The 16986-nt window shown below is 52.3% G+C and overlaps 1 protein-coding gene across 2 annotated transcripts; it reads right to left on the minus strand.

Moving 5' to 3' along the window:
- Positions 1-1750: 1750 nt before the first annotated feature.
- Positions 1751-16137, minus strand: LRRC15 (leucine rich repeat containing 15). Of its 2 annotated transcripts, XM_004038235.5 has the most exons (3): positions 16029-16137; positions 9728-9784; positions 1751-7420 (listed from the first exon to the last, which is right to left on the minus strand). In XM_004038235.5, exons 2-3 carry the CDS (start codon positions 9740-9742, stop codon positions 5672-5674), a joined length of 1764 nt encoding a protein of 587 aa, XP_004038283.3. In that variant the 5' UTR covers positions 9743-9784; positions 16029-16137; the 3' UTR covers positions 1751-5671. The 2 variants fall into 2 exon arrangements, with proteins under 2 accessions (XP_004038283.3, XP_004038282.3); XM_004038234.5 differs by lacking the exon at positions 9728-9784 and having other exon boundaries at positions 16029-16117.
- Positions 16138-16986: the final 849 nt, after the last annotated feature.

A 16986-nucleotide genomic window follows, 5' to 3' on the forward strand; every position in this document is an offset into this window, starting at 1 on the left:
TTGAATTCTGACTCTTCAACTAACTAGTCAGTCCTTAGACAAGTGATTTAGTCTCTACAAGTCTCTGCATTCTTGTCTGTGGAATGGGTGTGGCAGAAGGCCTGGGGAGGTAGGAGACAGAGAGAGAGTGTGTGTGTGTAGGGTGAAACATCTGTGGAAGGGGACTTGCATTAAAAATTCCAAGGATCAGCCAAGTGAGGTGGCTCATGCCTGTAATCCCAGCACTTTGGGAGGCCGAGGTGGGTGGAACATGAGATCAGGAGATCGAGACCATCCTGGCCAATATGGTGAAACCTCATCTCTTCTGAAAATACAAAAATTAGCTGGGTGTGGTGGCATGCGCCTGTAGTCCCAGCAACTAGGGAGGCTGAGGCAGGAGAATCGCTTGAACCCAGGAGATGGAGGTTGCAGTGAGCCAAGATCGCGCCACTGCACTCCAGCCTGGGTGACAGAATGAGACTTTGCCTCAAACAAACAAACAAAAAAATTTCAAGGATCTTCTGAAAGAGAAGGGATGGAGATTCTAACTCCTTTCCCCATTATCCAAAATTCCAGAAAGCTGTTTGAGTGTACTAAGGTTCAGTGGCTAGGGAAGGGCAACAAGGCCCTGCCCCGCTCATGGGAGGGGTCCAGCCCTGTAATATGACGAACATGACTGACCACTGTCGGGCTTAATCTCCTGGGACAGGCTTACACCTGGCAGAAGGGATCTAAGACACTAGAAGAGTCCAGGTAAATATGATTGGAAGCCCTTTTCCTGCGTATAATCATGGGATAAAGGGACATGGACAGCAGATCACCCCTCTCTTAACTGCTGGACCTGCACCAGCAGCTGTGGCACCCCCGGAACCCAGAGGCCTGAGGGAGTTCTGGGGACACCTGGACACTTGCAGGGAGTCACCTTCCTTCAGACAGTGTTGCCTGAGAGCCTGGGACTTCCTGAGCCTGGTGCTAAGTACTTATAGGAGTCCAGAGGTGTGTAAGATAGTCCTGCCACCTGCCTGCATGCATGTGTGTCTGTGCATACACACGTGTGCTTTGAACAAATGCTGACGGAACATCAGTGGCTTCCTGGTGGCATAAAAGAACCAGCCTGGGAGCCTGAAGGCCTGGGTTGCAGGGCTGGCTCAGCCACTGGCTTACTGGTGACTATTGGACATTCATTTCCTGTCTTGAGCTCCTTTTCCTCATCTATAAAATGGATTGAACTTATCCTTCAGGTCTTTTCCAGCCACGGTGGTCTATAGATACCATTTGTTATTTTCTTTTGGGTCCCCACTTATTTTCTTTTCTTTTCTTTTTTTTTTTTTTTTTGAAATGGAGTCTCGCTCTGTTGCCCAGGCTGGAGTGCAGTGGCACAACCTTGGCTCACTGCAACCTCTGCCTCCTGGGTTCAAGAGATTCTTCTGCCTCAGCCTCCCGAGTAGCTGGGATTACAGGCACACGCCACCATGCCTGGCTAATTTTTGTATTTTTAGTAGAGATGGGTTTTTGCCATGTTGGCCAGTCTGGTCTTGAACTCCTGAGCTCAGGTGATCCACCCACCTCGGCCTCTCAACGTGCTGGGATTACAGGTGTGGGCCACCGCACCCGGCCTCCCACTCACTTTCCAAAGGCCTATTCTCAGCCCAGAATCTGCTTTCTGTAAGGATCTGTCCAGTTCAACCTTGCACAAACATAGAAGAGCAGAATCCACAGGTGTGAGACCATCTACTCAAGACTTCCATAGAGAGCACACACAGCCCATGTATACATGTATATTATTTATTGTTGATTCTGTACACCAAATGGATTACAAGCAGCATCCAGCAGAAGACAGACCCCCCAACCCTGCCCACCAGGGCTCACACTCTACAAAACCCTGAGGGCCTAGAAATCTGTAAATGCATCGCCAAGCACTGGGGCTGATTTGCAGTAATTCTCTAAGCAAGGCAAACATGGTCTAGCTTTGAAGGCAGCATGAAGGCAGCGGGTTGGTGAGAACAATCTCTCCTTAAGAGAAGAAGAAACCTGGGGCGGAAGGAGTTTTCCCCGGAAGTGGCTTGCCAGCCCACCCTCTCTGAACGACAGCCATGGCTTCCTTCCCAAGGCCACTGCTGCCTTCCCAACAACGCAGATTCAGTTCTGACTGTGGGATCTGGGGGCTGAATCTTTGAGTGGTTTATGGCTAAAAGCTAGGATACATCTAACATCTGTCGACCAACTCTGGGTCCCGAATTATCTCTAGCTGTCTGCTCTCTGCAAACTTCCTGAGTTTGGAAGTTCTTTCCCAATAGCTCTACATCAGCATCTGAAAGGTTGTGGAAATTGTGTCCATGAAAAGTTCTAAGTAGAACTCTTGTATCTCTAAATTCTAAGGAGGAAGAACAATATACATACAGCCCAATTCCCATGAGAGGGACAAGCTATTCTATTCTTTAAGGGATGAATGAGTTTATTTTTTCCTGTGGTTACAAAGCTTTTGATCTATATGGTACCGAGTGAGGTTCTGATGACCAAGACTAAGGAGAGCAACAGGGGAATGGCTTCCATTTTCTTTGGTTTAATGACGAAAGCCCAAGACAAGCCATGAGCTCTTGTACAAAGTTTGAAGAGATAAATAAAACTCCTAGCCTATTGAATACCATGCAGAAGAGCAAGTGCCTCTGTACCCCATCACAAGTGGGTAGAGGCGGCACTCCTACCACAGGGGTGCTGAGGGCTAGAGAGAGAATCCACGTCCAGTGTTTGAAGAGTATCTGTGCACAGTAAGCACTTTTTAAAAATAGTGGTTCTAATTGGCTTTTGTTGTTTCTTCTCCAACACTGACTCCCAGCTCCCACTCCAGATGGGCGTGGGACTGTCAAGGAGCTGTAAACAGAGAGGAAAACTGCACTGAACTCTGTACCCCACTCCAGCTTTCTGGGGGACCAGCCGGCTCATTCCAGCCGTGAGAATTGAGCGAATGCATCATCCTGTTGGAAAGGAGACTCCACTCAGCTTTTCTAGTAGCTCCTCAGCCAGACAACATGGTGCAGAGAGGTTGAAGGGCCCGCTGAAGAAAAGGAGGCCAATGGCTCCATCCAACCACTCTGATGGGAGAAAGGAAGAGGCAAGAGGTTCACATAAAGGGGCCCTCACCCCTCACCTAGGGTGCTCCTGGGTGGCGTCATCTGAGGACAGTGGCCCTCAGGTCAGCCTCTGGCTGGAGAGGAAGGTGCTCCAATGTCATGGCTACTGCCAGGAATACCTAGGGGTTCTAGGTTAAGATTGGCAGGGCCCACCGGATGAGGAGGTTTCCCACCTCCCTCCAGCCCTGGCCCACTTGTGCCTATGCACAAAGACATCTGGAGGCCACTCACAGGAGCACCCGACAGGCCTGTGGGCAAACCCATGCTTCCTGTCTGGAGGGGTATGGGCCAGGATGCCCCTGTTGGCACCAGGCACAGCAGGCCACCATCAGCGGGTGATGCTCATGCGCCATGCTCCGGGCTCACTTCCTGTTGGCTCTGGCAAGCCTTGGTGCATGTCCTCCAGGTGCCATCAATAGTTTGGAAATGCCCTGGAGACCCTGGGGGGGATGACATCTCTTGACTCTGATGGGCCTCATCTCTCCTAGATTCCCTGGGACAGAGGGTGAAAAGCTACAAAGCGCACTAGTGTTTGCAAACATCCCTCTGGACACTTTTTGTGCAGGAACTGGAAGGGAAACCTGGTCAGCACGTGCTCCTATGGCCGTGGGGGATGTCACAGGTGTCTTGTGGAGCGGGGAGCTAATAAGAGCCGATCGGGATTGGTGGTAGATTTCCAGATCCCCGTGGAGTCAGCTGAAGTTCTTTCCTGGGCAGACGTGGAGACCTGAAATTCTCCATTTCACTGTAAACTGGGCCAGTTGTCCAGAGAAACACACACGTTGCCATGAGCCTAACTTCTTGAGCGCCATGTGAATATGTGTGTAGCAGGAAGGCCAGAGAAGGCAGGCATTCGTGTGACTGTGACTCGAGGAGGAGAATAACCCTGGAGCAAACAACTCAACTCCTCACCAGACCACACGCAGGAGGAGCTCCAGGGAGCCCCCAGACCCAGTGTGCCCCATCGGCATACCCCTGTGTCGCCTGCTGTGAGATTCTGAAGTTCAGCTGCCAGCTGACCGTGATGTTGATGGAGAATTTTACCACATTAGAAAGACACTAGATTCCGTTACACTCGGTTTTCAATTAAAGGATCTCATCTCTGAGCGATTTCACTTCCCCTAAGTGAAGAATGAAAATTAAAAACAGATACAGGCATATCATGTCCATAGAAGGCTCCAGGCGGAGGGGCCTCCGATGAGCCGCAGACAGCTTGCTGGCAAGGAAGGGGGTGTGGCTGCACAGACCTCTGCAGTCAGGATGCTTCTGACCTGGCCAGCCAGGGTGCCCCAGGTCTCAGGGTCTCTCAGGGTCTCCAGATATAATAAAATCTCCTGTTCAGGCCAGAGTCTCCCATCCTGTCCACACCCACATATTCTCCTCCACCCCTGGCCACGGGGCCTTTGCACAGGCTGACTGTGGGGGGACCGTCCTGGCTCATGGGGGGCAGGTCCCAGGTAAGTCCATCTTCAGAAGCCCCCATCTCCTCTGGGAAAAGCCCAGGATGGGGGATATTTGTGATGCTCTGGGTCTGGGTCTAGATGCTGATTACACAGGTATGTTCAGTTTGTGAAAATCCACCAAGCCATACACTATCATGTTCCCACTTTTCTGCATGTACACTTCCTACGCTTCAATTAAAAATTTTAAAACAAACTCTAGGGGTGAACACAAGGACCCCCAGGCACCGGATTTCTTTCTCTATCCCGTATTAATAAGCTGATTTTAATGTTTTTAGAAGTCCAAAATTCTACATGATTTCATTCCTTAAAGGGCTAAACTTTTCAAAGCAAAGTTTGCAGTTTGGAAATATCCTTCTCTAAAAGGCTGAGCTTGCTGTGCTGGGGTGTTTCTTCCTTTTCCAGATAAAAATCACAAGTGAGACGCTGATGACGGCTCTTCTGTCTCCAGGAACTGAGCGGCATGATTTTCCTTCTCTCTTTCTTAGCATCCCCAAAACCAGGCTGATTGACGGCTCTTAAGAAACCAGTTAAGTGGTTTGAAGTCTTCTTTGAGGAGAGAACTCACCCTGCCTTCAGGAGCAGAAAATCAAGGGGAGAACTTTCATTTGAGGGGACATGCTGGTTCAAGCCGTAGCACAAACAAGAGAAACAAAAGAAGGGAAATCAACTTACATAATACTTAGGCGAGAGGGGCTATCTCAGCGGAGAACTATTCCCACGAAGTGAGCAGGCTGTGGACTAACTGAGTCTACAGAGGCCCGGAGGGGGCCTGGGCACAGGGAAGGCTGTTCTTGAAGGACAGGCGGGGAGGATTTGGAGGAAGAGCCCTCTTGAAGGAAGCCCAGGGGTATGAATCGGAAATCCCCAGGGCTTTTGCCATGGCCAGTTGGATCTATCTTCCTGATTGTAGGAAGGTCCGGCACGACCTGCTTCTCTACGGGAGAATCAGGCAGGTCAGGAAGAGGTAGGCACACCTTTCTCTAGGGCCAGAAAGAGCAATCACGGGAAAGCTCCATGGACCCAGGGGTGGAGGCAGAAAGATGAAATTCCCAGGTCCTCCAGTCCCATCATTCCCCAGCCCTGCTCCAGCCTGCCTCTTTAACACTCATTGGGTGCCTTCATCTGCATCAGGACGGCTTGGCTCCTCTTCTTGCAGCAGCAACAGCCGATGCAGGCAGCCAGGGAGCAGGCCAGGGCGACAATGCCAATTACAATGGCGGCAATGGCCAGCCCGCTCTGGGCCTGGGTCATGCCCCAAACGCTGCGGTCATCAGTGACCTGAATGGTAGTCAGATCAGTGTAGTCTTCCACAGGGCTGGTTAGCTCAGTGGTAGAAGAGACGGATGTGGTGTCAGGGTAACTGGGTGTGTCTGGGTACCATGGTGTTTCCGGGTAACTGGGCACCTCGGGGACATGGACACTTGGAACAGCAACGTTGACATTGATGATAATGAGGGACTGGCCTCGGACACTGGCTGGGCTGAAACACACAGGTACAGTGTCCGTCCCTAACCTAGGCTGGTTGAGCAGGAGCCAGTTGCGGAGCGGAAGGATGTCTGAGTCACACCTCCAGGGATTGTCATACAGCCGCAGCTCACACAGTTTCCCCAGGTGATCGAAGATGCCGAGGGGCAAGTTCTCCAGCTGGTTGTTCTGCAGCTGGATGGTCATGAGGCCATTGACGTTGGCGAAGATATTCCCTGGGAGCTGTCTGAGGCGGTTGTTCTGCAGGGAGATGTTCTGCAGGTTGGCCAACATGCGGAAGACATTCCCGTCCAGGTCCTGCAGTGCGTTGGTGTGGAGGGACAGCTCCCGAAGCTCCGTTAGCCCATTGAAGGCACCCGGGGAGATGAAGCTGATCTGATTGCGGCTAAGAATCAGGACCTGCAACTGGCGGAGGTTGCTGAAGACATTGTCGGGTAGAGAAGAGATGTGGTTGTCATAGAGCCAAAGCTCCCGCAGGTTGGGCATGGGCCCGAAGATCCCCGGAGAGAGCTCCTTCAGGGAATTCCCAAAGAGAGTAAGACGGTTGAGCTGGGGCAGCTGCATGAAGATGCTGGGTGGCAGCTGGGAGATGTGGTTGTTGGACAGGTAGAGTCTCTGGAGGTTGTGGTTGTTGTGGAAGAGACCAGGGGAGAGCAGTCCAATCTGGTTCTGCTGCAGAGCCAGTTCCTGCAGGTTAACAAGCCCATCAAAAGTGCCCATGGGGATATCCGCGAGCCTGTTCTCATACAGCCGGAGGACCTGGAGGTTGCCCAGGTGCTGGAAGACCCTGGGTGAGATGTGGGTGAGGCTATTCTTGCCCAGATTGAGCTTCGTGAGTCCTGCCAGGTGGTCAAAGGCTCCGTCAGGGATGTATTCCAGGTGGTTGCCGTGCAACTGCAGCTCCTTGAGGTTGCTGCACTGGGAGAAGTGGGCTGGCTGGATCTGCACCAGCTGGTTACTGGACAGAAGGAGAGACTCGAGGCTGTCCAGGCCCTGGAAGAGGCCAATGGGCAGAACCTGCAGCTTGTTGTTGGCGAGGCTGAGATAGCGCAGCGAGCCCAGGTTTCGGAAGGCCCCAGGCATGATGCGCGACAGCTCATTCTTCTCAATCCTCAGGGCGATGAGGGCTGAGATATTGAGGAACGGGGACTCATTGAGTTCAGTGATGTGCGTGTTGAGGATCTGCAGGCTCATGGCGTTCCAGGGCAGAGGGGTGGGCACTGCCACAATGCGTGCCCCGGTGCACTCCACCTGGGAGGCCCTGGAGCAGGTACATTCGCTAGGGCAGCCATGGTAGGCCAACCCTGCACCCCAGGCTTGGCAGCCCACCAGCAAAAGGAGATAATGCTTCAGTGGCATAGCCTGTGCAAGGGGAGAGAGCACACATTAGTCAGGGTCCTTTAACCGACACTGGCAAGTTTTAAGCCAACATCAACTCGCAGTGCCAGTGCCGGCTTGGCTTTGAACCCCATCATCACATACTGAACGCATGCTCTCTCTGCTCTGAACAGGAAGCCTCTGCACCTTTGCCCTGCCTTTCTGCTTCCATGCCTTTGCCCAGGCAATTCTCCCTACCTGGAATGTCCCTTGTCCTTATACAAAATTTTCCCATGCTTCCACGTCCAATGCCAGTGCAATAACCTTTAGGACACTTCCCAGATTCCACGAGTCAATCAGTTACCCTTCCATGAAGTCGTCTTCCCAGTCTCCATCATTGGCCATGGTGGCCTTGGATGTCATTCACTGTGTCCCTGTCTGTCTCCTTCCCCAGCCAATAAGCTTTCCACGGACAGGGAGTCCATCTTTCATCCCTACAGGTTCCTTAGGGCGGGAACTGTATCTTATCCATCTCTGTATCCCTCACATCATCTGAATGTGCTGGTTAAACACAGCCCTGTCAGGAGGAACACAAAGGCAGTGGGAACAAATAAATTGGGCTGAACCTGGGGGAAGATGGTGAGGTCACAAACACGGTAGCCTGCCAAGAGGTGCAGCAGCAGCGGCAGAGTTAGGACCACAGAGCTGGGATCTGCCTGAATGACTACAGTGGAAGCAGCTCTTCCTCACCCTCGCCTGGGCCTGCCCCGCCCAGCCCATCACCACCAACCATCACTTAGCCATCTGCTAGCCCTTTCACCTGTGCTTCATCTAGCTCGAATTCAAACCACCCTCCCAGGAAAAGGCAATGACGTGTCTGCACCATGTCCTGCCTTGCTGGGAGAGGCTGCTGTGGCTTAGCTGGTGCCCGAAGCCAGCCTTGTGGGTATAAGTCCCAGTTTCCACAAGAAACACTGGGGAGTCCTTGAGTAAGTTCCAGGAAACCTACTGAGATGTACTTTGAGCTAAAAGATGGTAGGTCAGGCGTGGCAATGTTCTGAAAATGGAGGCAAGTTCATGGAAATGTTGGTGTTTGAAATCACTGATGACAATGACATATATAACTCTGTGTGTTTGTGTATGTGTGTGTGTGTGTGTAAAATGTAGAGATATGGGACATGGGTGCTGGTCCCTATATGCATATTTAAGGATCACTAACAGTTTCACCTTGCATGAAGCTTGAGGCCTGCAAGCTTCAGCTCCCTCGTGTGTGAAGAGGGGATGGTAACTCCCGCCCCGCTCTTGGGGCTGTTGTGAGGAGCGAATGCGGAAAGGATGCAGGATCATCCCGGCCAGCGCTGTGCAAATGCATGCCTTGTTCCATGCTTATCCACAGCATGGACCCTATAGACTCCTCAAGTCAGGAGGGCCTCAGAGTGCTTCTGGTCTTGGCATTCGTAGTCAAGGAACTAAGAATTTCTGTGTATATGTGAGAGTATCCGCAACTTCCCACCAAAGGTTCAAAGGTCCAAACTCCTGGAAGATGCAGCAATCACTGCCGGTCACTCATTCCCATCACTTTTGGGGGATGCAAGAAGCAAGGAAAGGCTTCTGAGCTTAAAGCCCAGGTCTCCAGACCCCTAAGAAAGTACTTTGAGTGTTAATGCTGTGTCTCCCTTTCCGTGAGCAAAAATCCTGAGTCAGAGGAAGGAATTTCAAATGATGGCACAGAAGCCATCAATGGTTGGGTAAAGAAGGTATTTCTCTGGTCTCTGTCTGTGGCTCTGAACTCATGGGGTCTGGAGCCTGGCCCACGTCTCAGAGTAACCCAGGCTTCCTAATTTGGCCTCAGCCCCATGCACCCCTTCCCTGCCCCCTCAACAAGCTTACTCTGAGATAAAAACCTAAGCCCATTCCCCAACCACACAGACGTTGATTTTTTTTTTTTTTTTTTTTGAGATGGAGTCTCGCTCTGTCCCCCAGGCTGGAGTGCAGTGGCATGATCTCTGCTCACTGTAACCTCCACCTCCCAGGTTCAAGGGATTCTCCTGCCTCAGCCTCCCGAGTAGCTGGAATTAAGGCGCACGCCACCATGCCTGGCTAACTTTTGTATTTTTAGTAAAGACAGGGTTTCACCATGTTGGTCAGGCTGGTCTTGATCTCCTGACCTCGTGATCTGCCCACCTCGGTCTCTCAAAGTGCTGGCACTACAGGCATGAGCCACCGTGCCCAACCAAGACCTTGATTGTTTTACTTGTTCACAGCCCATGGAAGCCCTGACCTGCTATACTTTTACATTAAGAACTTGACTAAGCATATAGAACAATGGAAACAAGAAAGGAAAAAGAATACCTTGTCCAAAGGCATCTAGATGCAAAGGAATGGGGCCAGGTTATGCTAGGGACACATCTGAAAAAAACAAAAAACTTATATAGACAAATGTCAGGTCCAGAACCCAGCGACAGAAAACAAGCTGCCTAAACAGAGTACACACAAAAAAGTGGCTCAATATTCACCCTAGGAGAAGACTTAGGACTTTTTACTAATGATAACAAAGGAAGGAGGCTGCCCACAAAAGCTAGTGTGGTCTGAGACTGGATTAATAGAAGTATCACATGTGGAAAAAAGGAGGTGATGGTCTCACCCTACACTGCCCCGACGTGGCCACACCTGTAATGCTGAGCTCAGTTCCGCTCTGAACTTCAAAAAGGCTAATGGCAAACTGACCTCCTAAAGAATTCTAGAGGATGGTGAGGGGGCCTAGAAAGCAGAACATCTGAGCATCCATTGAAGGAACTGTGTCAGCACCCTAAGACATGGTGAGAAAAAAATTAAATTAAAATTAAAATGAAGGAGCTGTGGATGAATAAATAACCAGAGGAGGAGGTGCTGTGAGGAGTCTACAGTCACTTTCCTGGCACCCCTGAAGGGCCAGGGGTACATGGGGTACAGAAAGAACCTAGCTCAGTGTGGCTTCAGAGGTCAAGCAGGTGCAGAAGTTATAGAGTAGCAGATTTCAGTTCACACTGAAAATGGGCAACCTCACACAGGGAGTAAGCTCACTGTCACTGGAAGCAATCAAGCAGAGGCTAAAGCAATCACTGGGCAAGCAAGCTGTAGAGAAGGTTCCCATGCCTGGTAGGGTATTGGACTGGAAGACAACTGGTGTCCTGTCCATTCCTAAGACCTTAGGATTCTAAGGCTGAGTTTCAGGGCATGAGAAAACAATCTGTCCACCAAGACAACGGTGCCTGTACTCTTAGGGGTCTGCGTGGACAGTGTGGGTATTTGCCCGTCTCTTTGGTGTAAGTGTACGTGAGATATTTACTGCCTGGGCTGACGTGCAAAAGGTGGAGCTTGAATTGCTCCTGGAGACAAGCTGGCTGGCACTTATATTTAATGTACACTCATATACCCAGCGTGCTTCAAAACGGTGTCACAGCCCAAGTGTCAGAGACTAAATTAAGTTCACGTCACCTGGCCAGCCCAGGGCAATCTTGAGTTTCCCCATCTATGAAGGACAGTGTAGGATGAGGCACCCTCTGAGGACCCATCTTTATGTGGCTTTCTCTGAGTCTGCACTCCCCAGCTGGGGAGGGGCATCAAGCCAGCCCAGGAAGGGCTTGTGCCAGGGAAGGTGCCCCTTGACCTGAGAGGACTGCACAGATAATTCCCTATGGGAACAGGGCCACCACTGTCTAAAATGGGCCACACTCAGCATGACAAATATTGCAAGAATTTGCAGATTTTCCTCTGTATAAATCCTCACATCTGCAAAGCCCATCCCAGCACCACATGCAGCAGTTTCCTGTTTTCCAGCACTTTCGACTGCTGCGGCTGGCAGCCAGGGCTCCACAGGGCCTCCAAAGGGCTCCCCTGAAACCCAGCTGCAAAGCCCGCGGTGGGGGGAGGGGCCACAGAACCGGGACTGACAGCTGGGCCCTTGGATTCTCAGCACGTGATGCCAGCTCGTGCAGTGGCCGCAGCCTCTAGGAGCCCAGCACCTGGAGGCCTAATAGCCCACGCTGCCTGGTACCGCTTGGCAGCTCTGACAGATGGCAGTTAAAGGGCCACAAAGCTGCCCTAATTATAACTTCTCCCCCAGGCAGCCGAGAGCGTCGTCAATCACTTCAGTGACTCAGTCCAGCCCCTGTCCAGCTCCTGGGAAGGGGGAATAGCCTGGCGTCTATCACTGGCCCATGAAGTCAGCAAGCCAAGCAGACAAACCGAAGGACAGCCTGACAGCTCTCCTGGGCGCTCTGATGCATTCCCTCCCCGTGAGCAGAAGCGCATGGACCAGGGCTCTCAGCTTTGGGTCTCAGCAGAAGCACCATGACTCACGAGCAAACACATAATTAGCCTCCTGGGCTTTGTTGGTTGGTGGGTTGGGACGTTTTTGGTTTAATACCATCGTTCACATTCCCTGAACACGAGGTTTCCTGGAAGGAGACTCCTCCTTATTTTAATGACACAGAGCATAACTTTTGGAGGGAGGCTGGAAGACCAGCGTTCTACTCTGGTTGACACTAAATTGAAGTGTGAGCTTAGGGAAATTCTCCAGGCCTCAGTTTCCCCTTCAGTAAGGACTTCCAAGGGCCCTTGGAGCTCTGCTATCTTCTGATGTGAGGCAGGAAGGAAATTTGGCCTGAAGCCCCTCATTCTCCTCATTTTCTCTTCCCCAGAGGACCTGCTGGACCTCCAGCAGGGCCGCCCCGCCCGGCTCCAGCTTCATGCTGAGGCCTGAGGAACTCGTGCCCATCTTTTCAGGCTCACCTGCCTCCAAGCTTCCCAGCCAGGGCAATCCCACTTAGTAATCAGCATGTCCGCACACAGCCAATAGCCGTTCCATGGAACCCAGGGACTGGGAGGGGCCTCTGGGAGCTTCTGGTCCTGCCCACTCCCAGTGCACCTGGGGAAACTGAGACCCAGAGAGGGGCTGTCTCTCCCTGGCTTCTGCCTTCTCCCCACAGAGGGCTGCCCAGTCATGGCCTTGTCTGAAGAGAGATGTCACCCAACAAGCCTGAGGGCTCCCGAGGAAGATGTCAGGCTTGGAGCAGCCAGGGTCTGTCCCCACTGCCCACAGCTGGTGCTGACCTCAATCACGCGCTCATGGGGGCTCAGGCCAGTGGGTCTGCTGAGAGGCTTGGCCTGAAGCTCGGGCCTCGGTGCCTCCAGACCTCCCATCTCACCAAACATCCCCTCTCCTGGGGCAGCACATAAAATCGCCTGGCTTGTTTAATAGAACTGACCTCATAGCGTTGCTGCTGTGAGGATTAAACGAGTTAATGCATGTGGAGCACTTGGGTGAGATCTTGGCACAAAGTGAGGACCCAATAAATGTTTGTGACGATTGTTATTTTTGTTGTTGGGTAAAAATCAGAATCTCTGGAGACTCCACCCGCAGAGATCCTGATCTCTAGATCTCAGCGGGGCCCAGGATTCTGCATGTTTTACAAACTTCCCAAGTGACTCCAATGCAGGAGTCCACAGAACATGCTCAGAAACACCACGTGAGGTCTAGACTAGCCGAGAACCCAGGCTCAGACCTTTTGTCTCTGACCGCTGAGAACAAGAGGATCCAGGATGGGGGAGGCCGCAGATCCTGCCACAGGCCTGGCCCCATCCCTCTACCAATATTTCTCTCAGCGGCCCCTTCTGCATCCCCATCGGGAACTGCAGTTTGTGCTGAGTTGAACCTGGCAATAGAAGCTGCTTCCAGAAACGGTACTTAGAGCCTGGAGCATCAGAGGTGCAAGAGCTTTCTGAGTGCACCTAGTCAAACCGTCTGCTCATTTTGTAGTTGGGAAAGCTGAGGGGGTCCCCAGGGAGCAGGAGACTTGCCCAAGGTCACACAGTCCACTGGGGACTCCTGACACCAGATCAGGGCCCCTAACTACAGAGTTTGGCAAACCCCTGAGCCTCATCACCGGGATTTGGGACCTTGTCAACCACACGCCTGGCAGGGCCTGGGATTGGGGAGGAGGTGGATTTGCACCCTCCAGCTTAAATCAACTGAGGCTCATACAATCCACCTTCCCCCTGCCCAGCATGATTCGCCAAGGGCAAGTGCTTATTTCAACTACCAGGCTGCGTGGGTTCAGGGATTTCTTCTTTAAGGCTGCTCTGATGCTGGTGTTTGTTCAATTCCACCTGAGTCTCCTGGAGGACTGTAGGGAAGGGACAGAGGGGTCACCAGAAGGGGTTGACCCCTGTAATCTCAACAACAAGGCTGGAGATGGAGTCAAGGCTTCAGATGGATTTGTGATGAGGTGTGTGTGGATCTTTATTTTTTTATTTTTATTTATCTATTTTTTTTGAGAAGGAGTCTTGCTCTGTCACCCAGACTGATGTGCAGTGGTGTGATCTCTGCTACTGCAAGCTCTGCCTCCCGGGTTCACACCACTCTCCTGCCTCAGCCTCCCGAGTAGCTGGGACTACAGGTGCCCGCCACCACACCCGGCTAATTTTTTGTATTTTTAGTAGAGACAGGGTTTCGTCGTGTTAGCCAGGATGGTCTTGATCTCCTGACCTCGTGATCCTCCCGCCTCAGCCTCCCAAAGGGCTGGGATTACAGGCGTGAGCCACCGCGCCCGGCCTGTGTGTGGATTTGAAACTGGGACAGCTGCACCTTTACCTGTGTCTCTGCTCAAATGTAGAGGCAGGACCTGGGGCCAAGGTCACAGGCCCCTGATTTGGGAATACTCCACCCCAAACAGAAAGCTTCCTTGAACTCCAAAGCAAGACTGGCCACACCCTCACCCTCCACCTTGATCAAGCAGGGACCCACGTCTCTCATCTCTCATGGCCCTTCAAAGCCAACATGTTGCTTATTGTTTGAAAACAGAAAATCAGTTAAAAAGCGCAATTCCTTTCCAGCCCTTCTGTTGGGGATCCTCCCAGGTCTGGCTTCCTGCAGAGGCCAGAGCAGGACTGTCATTAGCCTGGCAAGGGTAGCAGGAGAAACTGACAAACCGCCCAGCAGAAGAGGAGAACTGCCCCAAAAGGGCTCTTATAACAGCAGCCACGGGCTACAAACAGCCCCCTTCTCAGGCGGGCACCTGGGATCCCAAAGTAGAGAGAAATGGATCAGCCCCTGATTAAAGCATCTGGAAGCAGGTTCTAATTTCTGTGTCCCAAAGCCAAGAGAGGCCATAAATCTGAAGCAGCAGTGACTCCTTCGTGGTCAGGATTCAGGGCAGCAAATTGCCATGTGTGATCACAGTCTGCTTACTGGCAGGACTGAGTCGGGACAGCTCCTCCCCTACCCCTTATTCTCCACGGCTGGATCTACTTCTACCTCGCCTCAGCACCCCTCCATTTACTGAGCGAGCTAAGGGAGTGTTCCCTAGCCCTGGGAAGAACCTTCCATGACCTGACTTTCTGTGGAATCTATCCAGAACTTTCCCCTGGCCCCAAACCCTCTCACATGCCTGCCTCATCACTGCTGAGCCCGCCCAGCTGACTCAAGACCACAGGCAAATTGGGCTGTCTGGCCCTGAATTTACTCCAGATGTTCAGTCTATGCAGAATGAAGGAAGTGCCAGCCGTTAGAGCACTTCTAAATTAAGGAGCCAGTGGCACCAACACATCTGAGAGCTGCCTGAGATAAAGTGATGCATCCCAGATAACCCCAAAGGAGAAGCTGGCACGTGGCAGACAGGCACCCGTCACCTGCGGCTGGAGCACACATGTCATCCCAGAGAGAGTGCAGCTGCACGGAGGTGATGCCCTGGGCCCGGGAGGTGGAATGGCTCTTGCACTTTGGCAGGGGTGGGAGAGTCCTGAAAGCTCTGGTTTTCCACAGTTGGTTTCTTGGCCCCAGATCCTGCCTCTATGTTTGAGCAGAGACACGGGTCAAGGTGCAGCCATCACAATTTCAAATCCACATGCCGCGTCATCACAAAGCCATCTCCTGCCCTGACTCCCTGCTCAAAGCCTCCAGGCTCCACAGAGGCCGACGCTTCCAGCAGGAGAGAGGGGAAACTGCCAGCATAGTGTCCCCTAAGCCACACTGTTAGAGCCTGAACAATGCTGAGCCCATGTCTGAATTCCAAATTGGAACTGCAAACCAGGGACCAGCACATCTGCTGAAGTGACACTTGCAGGAGTTATCCATCTATGCAAAGCAGACAGCTCTCTTGCCTGGGAAACCCCCATGAAGGAAGGTCTTGGACAGAGCCAAATGCGGGGCAGACCACTGGGGGCCACCAGGGTAAGTGCCAGGAAAGATGGCACAGGCTCAAATAATCTGAACCTTGAAAAGAAAAGTTCTTCCCCCAATGGATCTAGATTCCAGAAAGGTCAATCCAGTGACAAGGGGGGTGATAATTTAGTCCACTTTCAGCCCAACTTGCTGGTCTCAGACGTCTCAGCACCCCAGGTTGACATCATGAGCTGCTCAGGGCAAGGGGCATAAGAGGCTGTTGAGGCATCAGCAGAGGGGCTGGTGGTCCTGGTGTCCAGGCAGTGAGGGAGACAGGGTTGCACCCCTCCAGCACAGGCTTCTTCTGTCCCTGTCCCGAGAGCATCCCCAGGCACATGTCAGCTCTGTCCCTTCTGGGGTCTCCCAGGGGAGCAGGTCCAGCAGAAATGGGAAGGGGCTGGCCAGGCCCTCTAAGCAGAGAGGAGGGATGGGGGTGGCTCGCCTACTTACCAGCAGCTCGGCGCCCGCCCGCCGTGGACAAGAGGGAGCCTGAGAGGAGGACGAGGGAGGGCTCAAGGCTGCAGCATGAGTGTGGCTCGCCTAAGCTGTCCCGGTATTTAAACTATCCCGGGCGTGAGTCACTGCAGAGGGCAGTGTTGGCCCTGGGAGGGGGGACTGTGGGCCACAGTGCAGTGCCTGCATGTCCCGAGCTGACACTACAGGGGACACACAGCTGGCATCCCTAAATGTAAGGGGTTTGCTTCAACCGTATTTAAAAACTCAGGACACATTTTCCTCTTTCCTTCTTTCCCCCAGTGTTTCTTTTGGATTCCTTCACTGCACGGGCCACCGTGAGAGGGGAGTTTACAACGACCCCGTAACCCCCTCCCTAAGTGACTGTGGACCCCCTGCTGCCCTGCCCCGGCCAAGGAGACAAGGACCCCGAGAAAGGGATGGAGCAGGATTCAGGGGCGTTTCTTTGCTCCTAGAAGTATTGGCAAGTGCTTCTCCCTGTGGTTCTAGAAAACTCATTCATTCTTCTCTTTCTTTCTTTCTTATTTTAAACTTTTCATTTGGCTTTAAATTTACAGACAATTAACGTGATTCATCTGTTGTTAACATTTTGGAAGAAGCATTTACTTTAGATTCCAAGGAAAAATATAATTACGACCCCTGTGTCCCCTCTGTGTCCCCTCTAAAAGCAGCATTTCCGATTTCCTTGTGATGCTGGGGTCTTTGCCATTACTGCTGCTCTGAGAGGTGCAGGCACACACATCTCTGGCTTGGGGACGGGCAATCAAGGGGCATATTTGGGCATGAGGAGCTTCCCTATGCCCCTCACCTCTGCATTACAGCCCACACACTGCTGCCCTCTCTACCCCCCTCCCCAGTGGGGACAAAACTGTTTCTATTTGTGATATCCCCAAAAGGGCCTGGGGAAGAGGATACAGGAGTCATAGTTGGAGGG

Source organism: Gorilla gorilla, chromosome 2 (assembly GCF_029281585.2).
Source record: "Gorilla gorilla gorilla isolate KB3781 chromosome 2, NHGRI_mGorGor1-v2.1_pri, whole genome shotgun sequence".
Taxonomy (NCBI): Eukaryota; Metazoa; Chordata; class Mammalia; order Primates; family Hominidae; genus Gorilla; species Gorilla gorilla.